This window comes from Canis lupus, chromosome 8 (genome assembly GCF_011100685.1).
Source record: "Canis lupus familiaris isolate Mischka breed German Shepherd chromosome 8, alternate assembly UU_Cfam_GSD_1.0, whole genome shotgun sequence".
Lineage (NCBI taxonomy): Eukaryota > Metazoa > Chordata > Mammalia > Carnivora > Canidae > Canis > Canis lupus.
Genome location: NC_049229.1, coordinates 3779396 through 3802831, shown reverse-complemented (window position 1 = coordinate 3802831; position 23436 = coordinate 3779396). Strand labels below are relative to the sequence as shown.

Here is a 23436-nt window from a genome sequence, read left to right as displayed (position 1 = left end):
AAGGACAGCCAGCATCCTCTCTCACTCCCACCCACTGCAGGTGCAGCCATGGTGGATGCAGAGATGGCCGCGTTTGGGGCCGCTGCCCCCTTCCTGCGCAAGTCAGAGAAGGAGCGGCTGGAAGCCCAGACCCGACCTTTTGACCTCAAGAAAGATGTTTTCGTGCCCGATGACAAGGAGGAGTTTGTCAAGGCCAAAATTGTGTCTCGAGAGGGTGGCAAAGTCACCGCTGAGACTGAGAATGGCAAGGTGGGTGACAGAGCTGGCATGCGAGGCCCTCTTGGACCACCCCCTACCCCCTCTGGGGTACGCAGAGGGGTTACCACCAGGCCCCATTACACACAGACCTGAGGACAGTCTGATTTCACTTTCTTTGGGGCAGCGATCCATACCTTCCCAACAGCCCTTCTCATTCCCACTATCGCATCCATCTTCTTTCTGATCCTGGGCCCTTCTCTCTTGAACACCACTGTCCTAGAACTGGTCTGACTCCTTTCTGGGCAGAGGGAGAGTTGACAATAGGCCCTGCGTGGGGGCTGTTGCAGACGGTGACCGTGAAGGAGGACCAGGTGATGCAGCAGAACCCACCCAAGTTCGACAAGATTGAGGACATGGCCATGCTGACCTTCCTGCACGAGCCCGCTGTACTCTACAACCTCAAGGAGCGCTACGCCTCTTGGATGATCTACGTGAGTGCGCCACCCAGGACATCCTCTGAGTCTAGTAGCTTCCTGATCCACATAGGCCCACCTCCTAGAGCCACAGGTTTCTGTTCTTTGTGTCCAGACATTACTGCACTCTATACTGGCCCCTGCAACAGGTTCAGTTCTAATAACCCCCGAGGCTGGGATAACTCAGATTTAGTGCTTTCATAGATTTTTCCTTTCCCTTCTTCCCTTCCTGGGATTGTTCTCTAACTCTGAAACCTGCCATTACTCCCCCTTCATCACTAGTAACTCAACCCTCCTTCTCTACACTAGACCTACTCGGGCCTCTTTTGTGTCACCGTCAATCCCTACAAGTGGCTGCCGGTGTACAATGCCGAGGTGGTGGCCGCCTACCGGGGCAAGAAGAGGAGTGAGGCACCGCCCCACATCTTCTCCATCTCTGACAATGCCTATCAGTACATGCTGACAGGTGACAGGCCTTGACTGCAGGGTTTTCTCAGGAGCCACATGGGAGGGAATGCACATGTTGATTTGGACAACTGAGAGATGCCTGGAGGGAAGCAGGGAGGTGGGGCAAGGGGGTAGGTGGATGCCAGGCAAGAGCATCCTCTGTGGCTCCTGACTTTTCTTCCCTGCTTGCTCCCAACAGACAGAGAAAACCAGTCCATCCTGATCACGTGAGTGTAGCTCCTAACTCATTCCCTCCAGACTTCCCTGATCCCAGTTGCCATTAGGGACCCCAGCCCTCATGCATGGACCCGGAGTTCTCATTTCCCTCCACCTTCATGCCAGCTCCTCCTTCTTCTGTGACTTTTACCCCTCCCTTTACTTCCTATTTCCTTTCTGCTTCCCACCCTTCTTAGAGTTTCCTTCTCCCATTCCCTGCACTCACTCTCCTCTAAATCATTGCTTACTTATCCATAAGCCCAGTATCACCATGTCTTCTTCCCCTCACTTTCTTTCATCTTTCCCTTCAGAAACCTTCCCCATTCTGCCACCACCACCCATTCTTTTCCAAAATGGCCCAGGCCCACTTCTTCACATTGACCTTGCCTAGCTAAGACCAGGTTCCTTCTGTTCAAACCCAGCAGCTCCTTGTGGTATCCTTCCCAGTGCTCCCCTTGATCCCATGTGTGTTCGGGATGCACATTACCCAGCAGCTTCCTGCTTCGGGGGTCCCACTCAAGTGGGACCAGACACTCTCTCCTGACTTGAGGCTTGTTTGTATCAAGCAGTGTCTGTTCACTGCTTGAGCCCCTGACGAGCCCCTGACTGTCCCAACAGTGGAGAATCTGGGGCTGGGAAGACAGTCAACACCAAGAGGGTCATCCAGTACTTTGCTGTTATTGCCGCCATTGGGGATCGCAGCAAGAAGGATCAGACCCCCGGAAAGGTAGGCCTGTTGTTCTACATGGGCCTGCACTGCAGGAAGAGAGAGGGAGGCCTCTCACCTGCCATCCTTCCTGACCTCTGCAGGGCACTCTGGAGGACCAGATCATCCAGGCCAACCCCGCCCTGGAGGCCTTCGGCAATGCCAAGACGGTCCGGAATGACAACTCCTCCCGCTTTGTAAGTGGTCTCTGACATTGGGTTGGGGATTCAGGGTGGTGGAGGGATGGCGTCAAATATGAGCCTTGCCTTAACCCATCACTGCTCTCCTCCTTCTCGCCAGGGGAAATTCATTCGAATCCATTTTGGGGCAACCGGAAAGTTGGCATCTGCAGACATAGAGACCTGTGAGTGCCATGAATCTGCTAGGACTCAGTTTGAGCTCACCCTCATTCTCTGTGATCTCCATCCCAACCTGTCTCTCTCTTCTCTCTATCTATGTTTCTCTTAAGGTCTCTGCCCTTCAGTCTCTCTCCCTCTCTTTCTGTCACTGACTCTGTATCTCTGTTTGTATATTCATCTCCCTCTGAGACTCTCTTTAGTTGTTCTCTGCTTCTGTCTCTTCGTGTCTGTACGTGAGTCTCTCTGTCTCTCCCTTTTACTTGCTACATTGACCATTCCTTTTCCTCTATTTCTTTGTACCTAAATCTCCACATTTCTCTCTCTTTCTTCTTCTCTTACAGACCTTCTGGAAAAATCCAGAGTTATTTTCCAGTTGAAAGCAGAGAGAGATTATCACATTTTCTACCAAATCCTGTCTAACAAAAAGCCTGAGCTGCTGGGTGAGTCAGAGCTACCCACCGAGACCAACTATCTCCATGGCAACCTGGTCCCCTCTGCTTGTGTCTGCTTGCTGGCATGCCCTGGGTTTATGGCACTGTTGGATTCAGTTCTGTGGGATGTGGGACCACATTAAGCCTTGTCACGTGCTTTCCTGCAAGCCCTGTGCTGTGGCAGGCAGCCCAAGTGAGAGCCAGAGGTTTGTGCCCCATCCTAATCACATCTTCTCCTCCCAGACATGCTGCTGATCACCAACAACCCCTATGATTATGCATTCATCTCCCAAGGAGAGACCACAGTGGCATCCATTGATGACTCTGAGGAGCTCATGGCCACTGATGTAAGTGTGTGAGAACCTGGTCAAGAGGTGAGGGGACTGTCAATGAGGAGTAAATGAGGCCAGTTCGCTGGCTCAAGAGGAGAGCTGAGATATTGTTTATCTATTATGCAAAGTGGTATGACCCTCCCAAGGGCCAGAACATGTCCTATGACCAGGATGTGTTAGGGAATGGGGATGTTGAGATAGGGTGGCTAATATTTGGTATTCGAGCAAACAGAGAATGTTGAACATCATGAGACAGAAAAGCAGACAAGCCAAGAAGCAAGGCATCATCAAGGGAAGGGGGTGGGTCATCTAGTCGCCATGGGGCTGGAGCAGACTATTAGGTGAAGACCAGATATAGACAGGTATGGAAGGTTCAAGTAGGGAAGCAAGTGTAGGGTCTAGAAGAGGGACAAAAGTAGAAAACATGAGTGGGTAACCAGAGCAGCTTCAGAGGACAGCTATGACCATTGATGCCAGATCTGGGGCAGTATGCACACCATCCTGCTCTTATACCTCCAGTCTTGGTTTTGGAATTCGTTGCTGGGTATGGGAGTCTTAGAAGCTACAGAGATTCAGGAGAGAAATTCTCTCTTCAACTGAAGAGGGATCTCATTTGCCTGCCATACTTCCTATTTTGGGGTCCACCAATATGGGATCTGCCTACAGAATGCCTTTGATGTGCTGGGCTTCACTTCAGAGGAGAAGAACTCCATGTACAAGCTGACAGGTGCCATCATGCACTTTGGAAACATGAAGTTCAAACAGAAGCAGCGAGAGGAGCAGGCTGAGCCAGATGGCACTGAAGGTGGGAGTCTGGAATGCTGGGGGACAGCTTTGGGCCACATCTGTAGAGGAGTCATCCCTTTACCAATTTGGCTGCCGGCTCTCTCTTTCCAGAGGCTGACAAGTCTGCCTACCTCATGGGGCTGAACTCAGCTGACCTGCTTAAGGGGCTGTGCCACCCTCGGGTGAAAGTGGGCAACGAGTACGTCACCAAGGGGCAGAATGTCCAACAGGTGGGTCATGTTCAGAACATAAGTGGGGAGGGAGCTGGCATGCTGCGGTGGAATTCACTCTCTGTACTAACTCTCCTCATCTGGGTCTCTCCCTTACCTTCCAGGTGGCATATGCCACCGGGGCACTGGCCAAGGCAGTGTATGAGAAGATGTTCAACTGGATGGTGACACGGATCAATGCCACCCTGGAGACCAAGCAGCCACGCCAGTACTTCATAGGAGTCTTGGACATCGCAGGCTTTGAGATCTTTGACGTGAGTGGGGGGAGCCTATGCATAACGGGCAGCGGGGGGACCGCGCGGGGAGAGTGACTCACTCATTCCCATCTATTACCATCATGGCCAGTCTCAGGAAAGGCAGTGGGGCTCAGGAGTGGCAGACGCCTCACCCTGTCTTCCACAGGAGCTCTCCTTCCCTGGGAGGAGCATGGGCACGGGCCTGGGCTGATCCCACTGGCCACTCAGACCCCTGCCTGCCTGACCCACTCCACCCCCACCCCCTGCAGTTCAACAGCTTTGAGCAGCTGTGCATCAACTTCACCAATGAGAAGCTGCAGCAGTTCTTCAACCACCACATGTTCGTGCTGGAGCAGGAGGAGTACAAGAAGGAAGGCATCGAGTGGGAGTTCATCGACTTTGGCATGGACCTGCAGGCCTGCATTGACCTCATTGAGAAGGTGCTGCCTCCACCTGCTGCCTGTGTCCCCCTCCCCTGTCATCCCAGACAGAGTGCCTGAACTGCTCACTCACATCCTACCCGAATGCCCCAGTCAAAATGGCAGCCCCTCTCCCTGTTGGAGAACATGATCTGGGTCCCAAGCTCTGTGTTGTCCTGACCACCTAGGACAGGGTGGCACAGGGAGAGCTGAGGTCCTGGGGGCTTGAGAATGGACACAGGGAGGATGGGCAGCTCCAGAAATCCTCCCATACCAGTGTGTTTATCAACCTTAGGTTTAACCTGGCTTGAATATGGGGCAGGGAGTCATAAGAATGTGCCTGTTTTCAACCACAACATCTCAGGGATCTGGGCAATAGAATGATGTCTAAAGCATCTAAAACATCCACATTCCCAGACTTTCACAAAGGTCCCTCTGAAATCGAACAAACTCTTCCACCTTGGGAAGCCATGAACAGGTGCAAGTTGGGAAATAACTGGACTCAAAGCTGAGGCTGATACTTTAATTCCCAAAGGGGAGTCACCATAAGCAAATATCGACCTTAAAGCAGGAACCTTCTGCATCTGCATGAAGCATGCTCAGTGATGCTTTCCCCCCTACCCTCAGCCCATGGGCATCATGTCCATCCTGGAGGAGGAGTGCATGTTCCCCAAGGCCACTGACATGACCTTCAAGGCCAAGCTGTATGACAACCACTTGGGCAAGTCCAACAACTTCCAGAAGCCACGCAACATCAAGGGGAAGCAGGAAGCCCACTTCTCCCTCATCCACTATGCTGGCACTGTGGATTACAACATCCTGGGCTGGCTACAGAAGAACAAAGACCCACTCAATGAGACGGTGGTGGCCTTGTACCAGAAGTCCTCCCTCAAGCTGCTCAGCAACCTGTTTGCCAACTATGCTGGGGCTGATGCACGTAAGTAGAGACTGGAGCCCTGGGACAAAGGAGCAGCATCCCTGCCATGGTTCTGAAGCAAGTCCGTTGCTATACTCCATCACTTTTCTGTCAGGTTGTGCCCTAAGGTTTACAGGTTCAGTGAGGTAGAATGGGGTGGAAAAACTGAGCGCCCCACAGTGAAGACCCTCTCCTGGAGACCAAATGCCAGTGAGGATGTAAAGAGTCTGTGATGGAGCCTCTGGCCTCTCACACGGCCCTTCAGCTCCCTTTCCTTGACTCTCCTCCCTCAGCTGTCGAGAAGGGCAAAGGCAAAGCCAAGAAGGGCTCATCCTTTCAGACTGTGTCAGCTCTGCACAGGGTAAGCATGTGCTCTCACCCCAGCCCAGCGTGGCTCCCCAGCAGCCACCAAGCCTGGTGGCTTCCCACCACTCCCCTTCTCTTACCTGACTCCTCTGTCTCCTCCTTCCCTTGTGGTTTCTTTCCCTCCTTGTCTTTCCTCATCTCCATTCTCTCCCGCTTTGTGGGTGGCCTCTTCTCTCCCTGTTTCCCATCTCACTCTGCTCTTCCACCTCTCCCCTCCTCCGTGTCCTCCCCACCATTCCTTCATTCTCTCTGTCTGTTTTTCCCTTCCTCTCCTCTCCCTCCCTACTTCTCTCTCCTCCCCCTCCCTACATCTCTCTCCTCCACTTGCATTACTTTTCCCACCTGTGCTTTGGACCACAGGAAAATCTGAACAAGCTGATGACCAACTTGCGCTCCACACATCCCCACTTCGTGCGTTGCATCATCCCCAATGAGACAAAGTCTCCAGGTAAGGCCCAGAACTCAGCCCAGCCATCTACTGGCCACATGCCCCATGCTCTGGGAACAAGGTCTCTTAAGCCATGGCTAATCCCCCACCATGGTGGTTTCCAAATGACACTCTCCTCCCATCCCCCATGAGGTAGCAGACTACTGTCCACTCATTTCCTTGTATTTGCAATGTGGCTGGGGGCGGGGGTTGTAAGGCACTTTCATGGGCATTGCTTCAGAGCATGCAACCCTCAATGAGACATATAGAGATTGTTTATCCTTTTTTTGACTGATTAGGAGTTGGAATCTCAGGGGCCTCGATTCAAAGCGTGACTCTGCTTTGGTCAGCTTAGTGACCTTGGTAAAGTGCCTTAACTTCTCTGGGCTTAACTCCTCTGGGCTTAGCTTCCTCTCTAGAAAGTGGGATATATCCACCCTGGCAATTGATAATAATCACAACATAATTATATGATAATAAACACAACATAAAATAAGGAATGTGAAAAGCTTTTGATTACTCTTAAGAGTACAGCTAGTAAAAAAAATAAATAAATAAAAAGAGTACAGCTAGTAAAAAAAATGGGAAGAAAAAAAAGGACCATTATTAAGTGACTTGCTAAGGTTGCTGGCTAGTGAATGGTAGAGCCAGAATCAGAGCCCAGAACTTTTGGCTTAGTCCAGTACTCTCCCCACACCTTCTTCCCTCACCCCCTACTGCTGCAGGGGTGATAGACAACCCACTGGTTATGCACCAGCTTCGCTGCAACGGTGTGCTGGAGGGCATCCGCATCTGCAGGAAGGGTTTCCCCAACCGCATCCTCTACGGGGACTTCAGGCAGAGGTGGGTACAGGAGTGCCCCCAGAGTTCAGGGAACAGGGGGAGCTTGGGCAGACCTGGTGGGAAGAGGAGTCCACAGGTGGCCCTGAATGCTGTGGGAAGAGCAGATTGGCGCAGAACATGGGTGACTCAGGGCACCTTCCTCTCCAGGTACCGCATCCTCAACCCAGCAGCCATCCCTGAGGGCCAGTTCATTGACAGCAGGAAAGGGGCAGAGAAACTGCTGAGCTCCCTGGACATCGACCACAACCAGTACAAGTTCGGCCACACCAAGGTGAGGGAAGGAAGGAGATGAACTGATTACAGAAAGACCTCTCTTGTCCTTTAGTTCCTCAACTCACGGCTCCTTCCCTTTTATCAGTTGGCTTAGGACCATCTCTGAACTGCATGTTTCCCTCCCATAAACCAGTACCACTCCCGGTCCGAGCTCCAGCTGCCATTGGCCTCTTCCCTTGAGTTCTTTCCTAGGGTGTTACCTTCCTTAAAAGAACTCTCTCCTCTTTCCTCTCCTGGCCCACCCACCCCTTGGCTATAGGTGTTCTTCAAGGCTGGGCTGCTGGGACTGCTGGAGGAGATGCGTGACGAGAGGCTTAGCCGCATCATCACCCGCATCCAGGCCCAGTCCCGGGGTGTGCTCTCCAGAATGGAGTACAAGAAGCTGCTGGAACGCAGGTGAGAGCTTCAAAGGAGGCTCCTGGTTATCTAAGTAAGGCTCAGGATGGTTCAGGGGCAGTATCAGGAGAAAGTTCAACAAGACTTCAAACAAGACCACTGGAGGGGCTCCTATGGACCTAGGGTGGGCCTATGGCCAGAGAGACATGGAGGAAGCAAGGGCCATTACTGAGGAGTCCTGACTCAGGACAGGAAGGAAAGATGGGATTCTCTTACAACCCTCTCGCTGTGCCCCTGCAGAGACTCCTTGCTGATAATCCAGTGGAACATTCGGGCCTTCATGGGGGTCAAGAACTGGCCCTGGATGAAGCTTTACTTCAAGATCAAGCCACTGCTCAAGAGTGCCGAGACAGAAAAGGAGATGGCCACCATGAAGGAAGAGTTTGCGCGCATCAAAGAGGCGCTGGAGAAGTCAGAGGCTCGCCGCAAGGAGCTGGAGGAGAAGATGGTGTCCCTGCTGCAGGAGAAGAATGACCTCCAGCTTCAAGTGCAAGCGGTGAGGCTCCTGGGCCTCTGTTGGCTCACCCACCCAGCTCAGCCAACATCTCCTACACATCCTGCACCTCCCCACCCAGGGCTCACCTTGTCCTCTCACAGACACAGGATTTTGGAATCCACACTCCAACGGCCTCCAAGGGGGTCCCCACAGAGAATGAAAGAGAAGGGGAAAAGAACTAACTTTTAAAAACACAGGCTTTCCACTTGGGTTCAACCTGGATTCACAGCTCAATAATTTTGTGAACCTAGGCAAACCATGCATTATCTTTGAGTCTCAATGTCCTCATCTCTGGATAGGGGATAAAGCTGGCCATCTTACCAGGTAGTAAATATGTTAAGTAAATGCAGTTCCTTCCCTTCAGTGAAATAGAACAGAGGAAAGGGCCAAGTAAAGAGACTTCTGAGTTCCCTTCCTCTGCTTCCATCCTCCAATATTCCCATCACATCGTCCTGAAATTCTTCCCTTCCTCATCCTTCTGAGGTTCTTCTTAGCTGGGTTGTCCTGGAGCTCCCCTCCTACAGTGAGGGCTTAGCTGCTCCCTCCTTGAGCCTGCCAGGGTGAGAACCCCACCTACTGAAAAGCCTCCCCTCTATGCTTTGTCCTCAGGAACAAGACAACCTGGCTGATGCAGAGGAGCGCTGTGACCAGCTAATCAAGAACAAGATCCAGCTGGAGGCCAAGGTGAAGGAGATGACTGAAAGGCTGGAGGATGAGGAGGAGATGAATGCTGAGCTCACTGCCAAGAAGCGCAAGCTGGAAGATGAGTGTTCTGAGCTCAAAAGGGACATTGATGACCTGGAGCTGACGCTGGCCAAGGTGGAGAAGGAGAAGCATGCAACAGAGAACAAGGTGAGGGCAACTCCTTCTGGCTCCAGCTCAGGTCTCCTCAGGATTCCCAGACCACAGTGTGGTCCTGGTCCTTGGCATTGGACATCCCGATAGATGTCTCCAGGCTGATGACCTCAGACCCTAAAGGGAGTGGGGTTCTTGTTCGGCAGGTGAAGAACCTGACAGAGGAGATGGCTGGGCTAGATGAGATCATTGCCAAGCTGACCAAAGAGAAGAAGGCTCTGCAAGAGGCCCACCAGCAGGCCCTAGATGACCTTCAGGCTGAGGAGGACAAGGTCAACACTTTGACCAAGGCCAAGGTCAAGTTGGAGCAGCAGGTGGATGATGTAAGTAGATTGTCCAGGGCCTAGATATACCATGTCCATATCCGTGTGTGTGTGTCTGTGTGTCTGTGTGTCTGTGTGTGTTTGGAGGGATGAGATTGGAGAGTGGTCCCTCCCCTGAAACCTTTCTAAAAGGGAGCTGGGGAATAGAAAAGGAGAAGGGTAATCATTATCAGTTATGTATCTCATCCCATGATAGGATCAACAATAGAGATGGGCTTCCTTATTTCAATTTAAGTTCAAGCCTTTGAACCAAAGATATCTCTATCTTTGACCACAGGGTCTAGAGAGTTATCACATAAGGATATAATACATTTCTTTGGGAATTTTGTGAGGCTCTGAGGATCTTTGGACCTCTAATATTTTACGCAGGATCTGGTCCTCAGTGATCATTGTTCCAGATATTTCTCTCTGCATATCTCCATTGGATCATCTATCACCCATATTATCATTATCGAAGTATCTATCTCAGCCATAAGACTGTAAGCTGCCTTTAGGTGAGAACTTGGATTGATTGATTCAGTTTTGTATCTGAAGTGCCTAGGACAGGCCTACAAGAGCCTGCTGAATGAACAAATGGTACTTTGGGGTTTAATAACATGGTCATTCATGGAATCATTTATCAAATAGTTAGGTGCTCTTACAGCTCCCTGATCCACTCTGGGGAAGCTTTCCCAAGTCCTGGATATCTCTTAGGATTCCCTAAACCTGGAGTGACTGAGCTTCCAAATCACCAAATCAGGGTGATTGGTCTTACAAGGCACACTGGTCCTTCTCCCCCACCAGCTGGAGGGATCCCTGGAGCAGGAGAAGAAGGTGCGCATGGACCTGGAGCGAGCAAAGCGGAAGCTGGAGGGTGACCTGAAGCTGACCCAGGAGAGCATCATGGACCTGGAGAATGACAAGCAGCAGCTAGATGAGCGGCTTAAAAAGTAGAGTGTTTCCCTCCCCGGCACCTTTCCTTCTCCCCAGCTCAGCAGTCTATTGTGCCTATGACAGTACCGGCTGTTCCGAGATGTCCATCCTGAGGCCACAGCCTCATGCAGCCTCCATCAGTGGGTGCAAAACTGTGGACAGAGGCCCCCAGGAAAATGGCTCCCTTCCCCCAGCCACATGCAGCAGGGCCTTGCAATCTTCCTCAGCAGAAAATCTAACCTGGATCCCTCAAGCCTTTTCTTCCTGTTGGGCAGCAAAGAGGGATGGAAACTAATAGCTTACTTCCTTCTACACACAAATTCCTTTGGAAACCAGTTGCTTAATACTGAGGAAGGCTCCACACAAAACCCTCTCAGGAAAGACCTTTTGGGTCCTTTGCAGAGAGCCCAGAGGATCACAGAGAAATAGGGTAGCCACCACGCTTGAGCAGTACAGGGGTCTGATGAATCCAATTCTTATTGGATCCAATTCTTATTACAAGTCTTACCAAGATATACAAATCCACTTCCCACACTTGATAAACTGAGCCTACAGGATAGGTTTGGATAATCAAGGACCTTAGGGAGCTTTAGGGTCAGGACTTTGAAAGGCTCTGAGAATCATGATTACATCATCATGGGGCTTGCATCTGCCCAGGAGTCTTCACACTTCCCTGGGCACAGCATGTGTTGAATTAAAGAAGGAATATATGATCCCAAGGATCCTCAAACCACCTTCTAAGGATGGTATCTTGAGCCCACTTTACTGAAGAGGCAATGAAGTCTCAGGAAGGTTAACCAAAGTGCCCAAAGTAATGGTGATAGAATTAAAGGCCACCTGAGCCAGAAGGGGCCTTTGAAGCCATCTAATGTAGTGCCCTTGATCCACAGGATCAGAGAGTCCAGGTCTTGTCACTCCACCTGTGGTGCTCTGCCCATTAGGTTTCTTATTCCTTCAACACATTTCACATTTTCAGGGACCCTATGTCATCCCCAGATGCTATTTTTCTGATGAAATCTTGCTCTTCGTCTTTTGTATTACCATTTCCAATCACTGGTGGGCCCTCCTGGTGCTCAACCAACCTTCCTCATCTTTCCCTCCCTCCTTCTCCACAGGAAGGACTTTGAGCTGAATGCCCTCAATGCGAGGATTGAGGATGAGCAGGCGCTGGGCAGCCAGTTGCAGAAGAAGCTCAAAGAGCTTCAGGTGAGGTGTGGGATGCCTAGGCTGGAGCCCATGGGCTGGCTGCCAGCTTCCTTGACCCCCTCCTCCAGGATGTCCTCCCCCCAGCATTACAGGAACTTGCTATATGTCCAGAGATGCTGAGCTACCACAGTACACACACAGAGCAACACCCCAAGGAGGGGCTGGGTGATCCAAAGATGACATAGGAAGAGACCTTGAAAAGGTTACAGGTGTAGGGGCAGAAATCCTGGCTTCCTGTCTCAGCTCTGGTTTAGCTGGTAACTATGAGGAGCCCACTCCAGATATCTGGGTCTCTGTGTCCTCCCTTATTACCAGTGGCTTTAAGATCTCTTTAGCCTTGACAGTCTGTGACTTTGATTCTTACCCCTAAAGCAGAGATTAAACTGCTTATAATATCCCTAAAACACAGGTCTTTTTGTCCCTCTTAAAGAGTAAGCTTCAGGCAGCCCGGGGGGCTCAGCGGTTTAGCGCCGCCTTCAGCCCAGGGCCTGATCCTAGAGACCCTGGATCGAGTCCCACATCAGGCTCCTCGCATGGAGCCTGCTTCTCCCTCTGCCTGTGTCTCTGCCTCTCTCTCTCTGTGTGTGTGTCTCTCATGAATAAATAAAATCTTAAAAAAAAAAAAAAAAAAAGCAAGCTTCAACCACTTTCCTTTCAACAGAGAATGTATAATGTTCTGGCCTAAAGGAAGGCTAGTTCAGCTGTCCAAAACATCTTCTCCAAATCCTTTTATTTCCATTTCTCTGCTGATAGAATGGAATAGGCTTGCTGTTCCAGACAGGCCAGGAATGTTGTAGAGCTCTGGGGTGGGGGCTCCGATGGAAGGCTCCAGGTGGTGGGTCTGAACTCTGCATCCCGGCCCAGGCTCGGATCGAGGAGCTGGAGGAGGAGCTGGAGGCTGAGCGCACCGCCAGGGCCAAGGTGGAGAAGCTGCGCTCAGACCTGTCCCGGGAGCTGGAGGAGATCAGCGAGCGGCTGGAAGAGGCCGGCGGCGCCACGTCCGTGCAGATCGAGATGAACAAGAAGCGGGAGGCCGAGTTCCAGAAGATGAGGCGGGACCTGGAGGAGGCCACGCTGCAGCACGAGGCCACGGCGGCAGCCCTGCGCAAGAAGCACGCCGACAGCGTGGCCGAGCTGGGCGAGCAGATCGACAACCTGCAGCGCGTGAAGCAGAAGCTGGAGAAGGAGAAGAGCGAGTTCAAGCTGGAGCTGGACGATGTCACCTCCAACATGGAGCAGATCATCAAGGCCAAGGTAGGCTGCCTGTTCGGGGCCCTTGTGCCCAGTTTCCTGCACCCACTTCTACTTTCTGTCCATGTCTCCTCTCTTCTCTGATGGTTTGGTTTCCTGCTTTCCTTTTTCCACCCTATTCTCCCATCCTCTCCCTTCAGTGCCTCTCTCCTTCGCTTCTATAATTACAACTCTGACTACCCATCAGTGCCCCCTACATCCATCATATGACTCCCCTTCCTCCCTCAGGCTAACCTGGAGAAGATGTGCCGGACCCTGGAAGACCAGATGAATGAACACCGAAGCAAGGCTGAGGAGACCCAGCGTTCTGTCAATGACCTCACCAGCCAGCGGGCCAAGCTACAGACTGAGAATGGTGAGCCCCACCCCATCTTCCCTGACTTCTTGAGCCACCCAGCCTTAGGGAGACACACACACACACACACACACACACACACCCCTCTCCAGAGAATGGGGCCTAAAGGTAAGGGGAGGGGAGGGAGGAGTGGGGCTGACCTTCCAGAGCTGAGTATGCCTTTGTGCCCCTCCAGGTGAGCTGTCCCGGCAGCTGGATGAGAAGGAGGCACTGATCTCCCAGCTGACCCGAGGCAAGCTCACCTATACCCAGCAGCTGGAGGACCTCAAGAGGCAGCTGGAGGAGGAGGTTAAGGTGAGGCCTAGACTAGGGCCACTTGGCCCAGGCAAGGAGCAAGTAGGGCCCAAGGATGAGGCTTGCTGTCTTTCTATTGTTCTCCCATTTTCCAAACAGAATCCCAGCCCAGAACCTACCATATGTCTCCTGAATCTGTTGCCCTCTGCTTTTCTGTTGCCATTTCTGGAGAGAGAGGGCCCTGGGTCAGGGGGGAAGTGAGGTGGAAGAGAGAAACAAACTAGGGAGGGAATGGCGGCCTTGGCTGGCCACAGGTGTGGGATGCAGAAACTGCACAAATGGGTCAGGACAATCTGAAAGCTAGAGAAAGAAACTAAACTGGAGCCTATTGTGCTGGCACTTTGCTGGCCTCATGAACAAAAGGGGGAAAGAACACAACCTTTTGAAAAGGCCAGTGCTCCAATCCTGACCTTCCCCTTAGAGCTTTGTAATCTTGAAGAAACCACCTGGCCTCTCTGAGCCCCTGCCTCCTCCCCTGTAAATGGGGATGAGATTGACAATGCCTGAGATAGTGAGGAGCAGGAGTGGTGGGCATGACACGAGTAAACAGTGCTATATGCTCTGCGGACATTCTTTGTCATTGGTCCTCCATAGACTGTTCCAGGTCCCCTGGGGATTTAGAGCTAGGTGAGGTCTGGAGAAATTAGGGTGAGGACTGGAGAAATTAGGGTGAGGACATGGGCACTGACTGGGGTGTACTCTAGAGAAAGCTGAGCTCTCTTCTGGGCGGTTGCCCCTCCACAGGCGAAGAATGCCCTGGCCCATGCACTACAGTCGGCACGCCATGACTGTGACCTGCTGCGGGAACAGTACGAGGAGGAGACCGAGGCCAAGGCCGAGCTGCAGCGCGTCCTGTCCAAGGCCAACTCGGAGGTGGCCCAGTGGAGGACCAAGTACGAGACGGATGCCATCCAGAGGACTGAGGAACTCGAGGAGGCCAAGTGAGTCCCAGGCGGCCCACCTCTAGCTGAGGCCCATCTGCAGGCAAGACACAGCCCAGCCCAAGGCTGGGAAGACTCCTCACTGGGTATGGATGCTTGGCCAGGTTTGGACAACACAGGAGAACCCTGTCCAGGGCCCCAGCTCCTTCTCCTCTCAGGGAAGCTTTTTGCTCGCGTTATGTTTCTCATCCGAATATAAGACGAACAAAAGGTTTGTCTGAGGGTAGAGTGCTCCCACCAGGGGCAGGATGCTCTGGCAGAGGAAGTGGGGTGGGCTGCCAAAGCCCATGCCTCCTCCATGTCTGCAGCCTAGAGGCTGGCCCGGGGTCAGACCACCTGGAAGGCCCTCCTGGGTCCTGTTGGATCTTCATAGTGTGCCATCAAGACCCTCTTTGCCTACCTGGTTCTTAACCCCATGGGGCCTCTCCTCAGCTTCTCCAACAACGCTTCTGAATTTTCAAGGATTGTTTTCTAGAACACTCACATTATTTCTCCTTGTCCAAACCTACACCCTCTATCCTCCCCACCTTCTCCCATCCTCCTGGGCAGGAAGAAGCTGGCCCAGAGGCTGCAGGACGCAGAGGAAGCCGTGGAGGCCGTCAATGCCAAGTGCTCTTCACTGGAGAAGACCAAACACCGGCTGCAGAATGAGATCGAGGACCTCATGGTGGATGTGGAGCGTTCCAATGCAGCCGCCGCAGCCCTGGACAAGAAACAGAGGAACTTTGACAAGGTGGGCCTGGGCTGGGGGTCTCAGCCAGGGGCAGAGCTGGAAGGCCAGCGTCACCATAAAGCCAGGGGCCTCCTCCTTGGGGGCAAGAGGGGAGGAGGCTGAGCCCTGCTGAGGGGCTAGGGCAGCCCTGGAGAGGGTGAAGTGCTGGGGCTGGGAGAGGGGGCTGTGCAGTGAGCCGGGTCCCCACAGATCCTGGCCGAGTGGAAGCAGAAATATGAGGAGTCGCAGTCAGAGCTGGAGTCGTCACAGAAGGAGGCGCGCTCCCTCAGCACAGAGCTCTTCAAGCTCAAGAACGCCTATGAGGAGTCCCTGGAGCATCTGGAGACCTTCAAGCGGGAGAACAAGAACCTTCAGGGTGCGCTGGGGCCTGGGAGGCTGGTGGGGTGGATGAGGTGGCTGGGGGTGGTGTTCTCATGTGGCACCACCTAGGGGCTCCAAGAGGGGTGCCTCCCCATTGGACCATGGCAGCCCCCAACTGAATGGCCCGACCCCTCCCCCAGAGGAGATCTCCGACCTGACTGAGCAGCTGGGTTCCAGTGGAAAAACCATCCACGAGCTGGAGAAGGTCCGCAAGCAGCTGGAGGCCGAGAAGCTGGAGCTGCAGTCGGCCCTGGAGGAGGCTGAGGTGTGTGTGCAGGGTGTGGCCCAGTGGGTGTGTGCAGGGGAGGGAGCTGAGCGCTAGTCTATGGTCCCTGTTCTCATCTCCCTTCCGTCTGTTTTATTCACTGTCCCATCCTTAGAGCCTAGAACAGTGCCTGGTACATAGCAGCCACTCAGCAAACATTGTGGAATGGATGAATGAATGAATGAATGAATGAACAGCTCACTCTATTTCCTTCACACATTTTACCCATTACATCTTAGACAAGATTTCCTGTTTCCACTCCCCTCTCCTTTCTGCCTCTGCCTCCCTCTTCAGGATTTTTTACATTCTATGCCTGATTGCCTCCGTTTCCTTGGCAACACCTTTCTCTTCATTTTCTTCTTTGTCTTCATAGCTCACTCTCCTCTGTGAGGGTCTGAACCACCTCTCCTGAGCCTTCTTTTTTCCTTTTAAATTTTCTTTTCTTCTTCCTCCTGCTTCTTTGACTGAACCACTTAATACCACTCTTGAATTCACTTTGTATCCATGATTCATGGACAGACTCCTGCCCCTGGCCCTATGCTCTCATCCCCGACCCTCTCTCCCCACCTCCTCCCAGGCCTCTCTGGAGCATGAGGAGGGCAAGATCCTCCGGGCCCAGCTGGAGTTCAACCAGATCAAGGCAGAGATCGAGCGGAAGCTGGCGGAGAAGGATGAGGAGATGGAGCAGGCCAAGCGCAACCACCTGCGGGTGGTGGACTCGCTGCAGACCTCCCTGGATGCGGAGACGCGCAGCCGCAATGAGGCTCTGCGGGTGAAGAAGAAGATGGAGGGCGACCTCAATGAGATGGAGATCCAGCTCAGCCATGCCAACCGCATGGCTGCTGAGGCCCAGAAGCAAGTTAAGGGTCTCCAGAGCTTGCTGAAGGTACATGGAGACTCCCAAAGCAGGAAGTCCCCTTACTCGGAGATGGACTAGCCTCCATGTGGCCGGGTTGGATGGTGGTACCCCATTACAACAGCAGGTGCCTCCTGGCCTCGGCTACTGCAGAGATATCCCACAGGCCCTCCTGACCCAGCACACTGGGCTCCCCACTGGCATCCAGCCTAGCCTAACAGCCTTCTGATGGACCCAGAGGCCAACCTGTCTCTCATACCCACCCTCCTGATCTACAGGACACCCAGATCCAGCTGGACGATGCAGTGCGTGCCAATGACGACCTGAAGGAGAACATCGCCATCGTGGAGCGGCGTAACAACCTGCTGCAGGCCGAGCTGGAGGAGCTGCGGGCCGTGGTGGAGCAGACAGAGCGGTCCCGGAAACTGGCGGAGCAGGAGTTGATCGAGACCAGTGAGCGGGTGCAGCTGCTGCACTCCCAGGTGAGTGACTCCACCACATTCCTAGACAGAAACACGGCTAGCAGAACTCAGCAGGTGAGGTTTGGGAGCCACCCGTGAATGCTCAGTGCTTTTCATGCTCTATTCACCTTGATCCTCAGAATACCAGCCTTATCAACCAGAAGAAGAAGATGGATGCAGACCTGTCACAGCTTCAGACTGAAGTGGAAGAGGCGGTACAGGAGTGCAGGAATGCCGAGGAGAAGGCCAAGAAGGCCATCACAGATGTGAGTGACTGCTACCTTTCTCGCCCCCACTAGTGACATGAACAAGGGCCCTGGTCCCAGCCAGGCCACTGTGCCCTGACAAGTGGACTCTCCAGCTGCATGGGTTGGGAAACAAGCGCCAGGATGGGGCAAAGGTGATCCTGGAGGGAGAAGGGGCCACAGGTCCTGTTCTCTTACATGTCGCTCCCGTCCCCAGGCTGCCATGATGGCAGAGGAGTTGAAGAAGGAGCAGGACACCAGCGCCCACCTGGAGCGCATGAAGAAGAACATGGAGCAGACCATCAAGGACCTGCAGCATCGGCTGGATGAGGCTGAGCAGATCGCCCTCAAGGGTGGCAAGAAGCAGCTGCAGAAGCTGGAGGCCCGGGTGCGGGAGCTGGAGAATGAGCTGGAGGCGGAGCAGAAGCGCAATGCAGAGTCAGTCAAGGGCATGAGGAAGAGTGAGCGTCGCATCAAGGAGCTGACTTACCAGGTGCGGGCATGGTGGCTGCTCTGGGGCTGGACCCCTTGTACCACAGCCTGAAGCCAGGGCAATAACACCTAGAGGAATGAAGTGTTCTCTCTTAGCCTCCTCCAGGGAAAAGAGTGGGAGTGCAGCTCCCCACTGCCCTATTTCCACTCTGCAAGCCGTCTTCTACCCTGGCGGTCCCCTGGGCTAGACATGAACCTCTGAGCCTTGTGGCCTAGGAGCTCCACCTCCAACATCCCCCTCCACCTGTCCCCTGGGGACAACATCCAGAGCTCCAGACAGAGCTTACCCAGCACAAATTCCCAGAAAGCAAATATGTTACCAAGCCCTTGTTGGGTGCCATGACCACAAAAATACATCAAAAACAATACCAAAGTCTTTCAACAAATCTCAGAACTTTCTCGTTTGTTTTCTAGAATCAGACTCCTAATTAGATTTTGCTTCTGTGCCAATCCAGAAAGTTATCATCTCGACACACATGTGTTCTTAACTTAGATCAAATCTATGTCATTTCCTTGCAGCCCAGGAAATCTTATTCTGCTGCAGTCCCAGAGTTACTCCCAGGCATGCTGGCTTCTAGAACAAGAGAATTTGTTCTCTGCGGGTCCCCAGAATTTCTAAGGGCCTGCTCCCCAGGATAGTGCATACAAATGATTTTGTGCAGAATTGCAGGATTCCATCTACTCTGGTACAAGGCATTAAAAAATATTAGTAGTTTTTTACGGAAAAAAAATTATAAGGAGAGTGCAGGTGTTTGTTGAGGATCAGAAAGGAGAAGTGAGTGAAGATATTACATTCCGGGTAAAGACAACAAGCAGGGGGAGGGGGCATGCTGCCTCTGAGGACCAGGCCATCCTCATCCCTAACCCCACCCCCAGACGGAAGAGGACAGAAAGAACCTGCTACGGCTGCAGGACCTGGTGGACAAGCTGCAGCTGAAGGTCAAGGCTTACAAGCGCCAGGCGGAGGAGGCAGTGAGTGGCCCTGCTAGGGACTGGGTCTGGGGGAGGGACATTGGGGAGTTGGTGGCCTCCTCTGGCCTCCTCTCACCTCATGGTCCCTGTCCCCAAACCCCCACAGGAAGAGCAGGCCAACACCAACCTGTCCAAGTTCCGCAAGGTGCAGCACGAACTGGATGAGGCGGAGGAGCGTGCGGACATCGCCGAGTCCCAGGTCAACAAGCTGCGAGCCAAGAGCCGCGACATTGGCGCCAAGGTGGGTCCCTCTACTGGGCCTCACTAGTCGCCCCGGGTCAGCACACCCACCAACACCAGTGCCCCTCAGACAGAGCCCACTCATACCAGGGATGCCTCCTCTTCATTCATCCCCCACAACTGAACCATGAAGCCCCAGAGGGCCATGTAATGCAGTCCTCTGTGATTTCTAAGATTCTTCAAGCTCTAACTTTCAATGACTTTGTGAATCCCAGCTCTAGGGTGGTCAGCAACCCTAGAAGACCCCAATTTGTATACACCCACCGTGTCCCAATTCCCCCCAACTGCTGATCTCCTCTCGTCTTTCACCTAGTTTTGTCCTATAGCCTAGCGACCCTACTGACCCTAAGATGGACAGCCCAGATTACTCCTAGGTCCTCACCCAGGCAGTTTCCCTCTGGCTGACCTCAGAGCCCTGACCCTTCCACACCGACCCCTAGAAAACATCTCTTATTACCATGGGGGTGTGCCTCAGGCCTAGAGCAGTCCTCCACCCCATCAGGTGCCCCGTCTCCCCTCTGTTTTCTATGCCCATCCCTGCCCAACACCCACCTCCCCAGAACTAATTTGGATTTTATTTCTTTCAAAAGGGCTTGAATGAAGAATAGCTTTGCCATATCTTCTTGATCTGCCCGGTCCTGAGGGTACAGATGAAACCCCCAGTTCCAGAGCCTATATAGCAGCCCCTTTGGACAAAGCAGAATAAAGTTATTTTCCTTAAAGCCAAAATCCTACCTCCAGACTCTTCTTCCTTGCCTGCCAGCCACAAGGACATGAAAATTGGGGTGGGCCATGGGGCTTGGGGGCTGGGGCTCCAGGGAAGGAGGGGCAGCTTCACAGACAGCCCAAGGAGGCCTTCCTAGAGAGCTCTGGAGGCTCTGAGCATCCTTGGTACAGCACTGGCTCAGACGTTCCCCTTCGTCTCCTCCTCAGCAGACAGGTGACAACTCTCCTCCCAACCTTCTCCCTGGCCCAGAGACCCTTGGGGTTAAAGGAGATTTAGAAAAATCCTTAGGGCTTGCTTAAAGCATGCAGAGCATATCTGCAATGGACCTACACTGACCAACACTACCCCCCACCACCATGGACAGCACCAGGGCTGGGCCGCCAAGGAGAGGTTTAGCACATAGGGATGCCCTCAGAGGCATGGGGTAATGACCCCCAAGCTCCAGCCTATGGCACGTCTCTGAGAGGGTACAAGGACTTCTGGCTGCAGCCCATTAGCCTTGCAGACACCACCACTATCTCCAGCTGGAGATGGCCCAAGGTCAGGGCCCCCACCCCATCACCGCCAGAACTGTACCCTCAGCCCACCCTCTCCTATCTCTCTCACATCCCTCTCTGTCCACAGCACTCCTATCTTGTCCTTCACTTCCTGCTGAAACTTCCTTTTCCAGGACCCTCCTCATCTGGGCTCACTGGAGATGGGGCATCTTTGGCCGGTTTATGACTGGCCATCTGGAGGGGAGACAGGCAGACAAGGGATTGTGGAGAAGAGAGTCCCATGTGAACAGGACTCTGGGAGGGGGCAGTGGTGGTGACCAGAGGCTTGGGAAGTGGAGAAAGAAGCAAGCCTTCTCCTAACTACATAAGACCAGGCTCCAGAGCCCCCACCACACCTGGGCTTCGAGGGAAGGCCCCACACTTCCAGAAGTGTGCAAGATACGGGGCTGTTGGCTACCAGCCCCAGGGAGCCCTGGAAGGCCTAGCTCAGCCCTGGACCTATCTCTTGCACCGGACCACACAGCTGCGCCAGCCAGGCTCCTCCTCAGCCCCGACTCTGAGCAGCCAGGAAGAGTCAGGAAGAGTCAGAATCGGAGGAGGAGGAAGCGGGGAGAGCAGGGATAACCAAGGAGAGTGGTAGTGTGGGGCAGGGCGAGGAGAAAGGGGGGGGCAGGGACACTAGGGGAACCAGCAGAGAGAAAAGATTTGAGCAGTGAGGAGGCCTCAGATCCTCAGATCCATGAGTTCCCACCCTTGTCCTTGTGGCCCCCTCTTCTGCCCACTCCATCCACCCACCTCAGGACCACTCGTCTTCCTAGGAAGGACTCAGGGAGCCATGAGGAAGTGGGCAGAGGAAAGGAAGGCACAGGGGACACCCTGAGAAGGCAAGCCGCAGGAGCAGAGGAGAGATGTGGGAGTGCTGCTGCAGACCCTGTGGCAGCTGGCAGCAGAGCCAGGCACCAGGCAGCGGGTGCAAGAGCAGAAAGGCAGGGTGAACTTTAGACAGAACTGCTGCAGGAGTTCAGGGGGCTGCCACTGAGCAAGGGAAGAAATCCTGGATCACCTTCAGATGTGAGGAAAATTGGCAAGGCCAGAAATAGTGACATCGGAGAGAGGAGGACCCAGGCCCCGAAGCAAGACGTGGAGGCAGAGAGGAGGCTGCCAGAGGGGGAGCAGAGACACGTGGAACCGGAGGCCTGTCAGACCCCAAGACAGGCAGAAAGCTAGCACCAGGGAGAATGGGAGGACAGACCCAACCTGGACACAGGGAACTGGGCAGAGGGAAAGGAAGGCCAGGCCTAGACAGAGATCCAGGGAGCCGGGGACAGGGTTTCAACCTGGTGTCCTCTGTGGCAGGAGTCTCCATCCCATACCCTCCCTCTCCAGGACTGCCAGCACCACGAGATGCTGCCTGTGGGAGGCAGCTGAGGCAGGATAGAGAGCAGCAATGGATAGGAGAGGAGGGGGAGAGGAGGGAACCTGGGGGAAGAAGAGGAGGGGGAGTGGCCCAGACAGAGGTGCAGAGCCCTGGAATCAGCTGAACCTCTTCCCTCTTCCTCCTTCCACTGGAGACAGGAGGAACTGCCTGCCTACCCCTCACCCATCACTCCGCCTGTACTGGGGGTCTGGCCTGCTCAGAACACAGGGTTCCCTGAGGACAAAGCCTGGTCTTTGTTGCCTGGACCTGACCCAGCCTGACCTGGTGTTCTTAGCCCCTTATCGCCTCCCCAGGGCATTGGGAACCCAGCACTGACATACTGGGTTAACCGTCCAATATGCACACCAAGGGCCTCAAGTGACCTAGACTGGGGACGGTCGGTCTGCATCCTTTGGGGTCACATTTTAGTGTACATACCTGCAGGAGATGTGGATGTGGGGTTGCCTCAGTCCCCGCCCCCCCACCAAGGATACTGGGTATAGGGTACAAGTCTCCTGGAACAGATGTGTGTTCCTGAGTCTAGTAATGGGACAGCAGAGGGTCCCTAGGGAGTTGGGGACCTTGGAGGAGGAGCCACATATTTAATGGAAACCTTTCCTACCCAGAGAAACTGACCCTTGTCTGTCCCACCCACCTCCATGCTCTAGAGCTATATTGAGAGGTGACAGTGGATGGAGTGGGAGGGGGGAGCTGGGAGAGTGTTTCTGCGTGTGAGGGTGTGGGAGAAAGCCAGAGCAGGGGAGTCTGGCTTTGTTTCCTGAACACAATGTCCACTTAGTCATACCAGGCGCGGCCTGCTGAAGACCCGACACCTACTGCCTCTGAGAGGTGGCATCGCTGGAGACCAAGGAGGGGGGCCCTGAGGTCCTGGGGCACTTAGGGACACCCACAGAGAAAGGCATGTGAGTATGAGCCTCAGAAAGATTGAGAGAGGACAGTGGAGTTCTACCTGAGGAGGGGGAAACAGACTGCAGAGCACCCCCTGCCCCCACTCCATGGAATGCAGAACCCGGGGCCCAACTGGTGTAAATCCCTGGGCCTGCCAGGCGCCCCAGCCAGCCTCAGCAGCACCTGCACCCTCTGGCAGCCCCAAGAGGCGGAAGGGAGCAGCCCCCCCACCCCCACCCCTCCTCCCTCAGGCCCCGGGATTAACACCTCCAGCTTCTCCTCACCCCCTCCCTGCCCACACCAGGAGCAGTGGAGGGTAAAATTGTGTGTGAATGCTGGTGTGCAAATGTGCATATCAGTGTGTCTAACAGCAAGTGGGAAAATCTGCAGTCATAAGCAGGGACGTGTGAAAAATCTGCATGTGTGTGGCTAAGAGTGCACATGGATGTTGGGTGGTCAAGTCGATATGCGTCGGTGGTGAGTGTAAATCTGCTACGGTGGGGTGGGCGGTGGTGTGGGTGAATTCCTTCTCCTTTGAGAGGACAGACAGTGGCCACTGTATCAGGAGCATCAGG

The 23436-nt window shown here is 53.7% G+C and overlaps 1 protein-coding gene and 1 non-coding gene across 2 annotated transcripts; both read left to right on the top strand.

Moving 5' to 3' along the window:
- The first annotated feature begins 48 nt into the window (after positions 1-48).
- Positions 49-19919, top strand: MYH7 (myosin heavy chain 7). Its single transcript, NM_001113711.1, has 38 exons — positions 49-249; positions 546-689; positions 981-1137; positions 1318-1345; positions 1953-2061; positions 2145-2237; positions 2341-2404; positions 2741-2839; positions 3074-3177; positions 3829-3967; positions 4060-4178; positions 4283-4432; positions 4684-4854; positions 5461-5770; positions 6043-6110; positions 6476-6563; positions 7268-7385; positions 7533-7656; positions 7918-8054; positions 8295-8550; positions 9160-9402; positions 9552-9728; positions 10512-10657; positions 11756-11846; positions 12711-13100; positions 13326-13452; positions 13628-13746; positions 14491-14687; positions 15237-15420; positions 15610-15775; positions 15921-16045; positions 16623-16931; positions 17180-17383; positions 17503-17628; positions 17825-18100; positions 18976-19071; positions 19178-19312; positions 19902-19919. Exons 1-38 carry the CDS (start codon positions 49-51, stop codon positions 19917-19919), a joined length of 5808 nt encoding a protein of 1935 aa, NP_001107183.1.
- MIR208B (microRNA mir-208b) lies at positions 14838-14911 on the top strand. The gene has a single exon (NR_049458.1). It is a non-coding gene; the product is annotated as a microRNA mir-208b (primary transcript).
- Positions 19920-23436: the final 3517 nt, after the last annotated feature.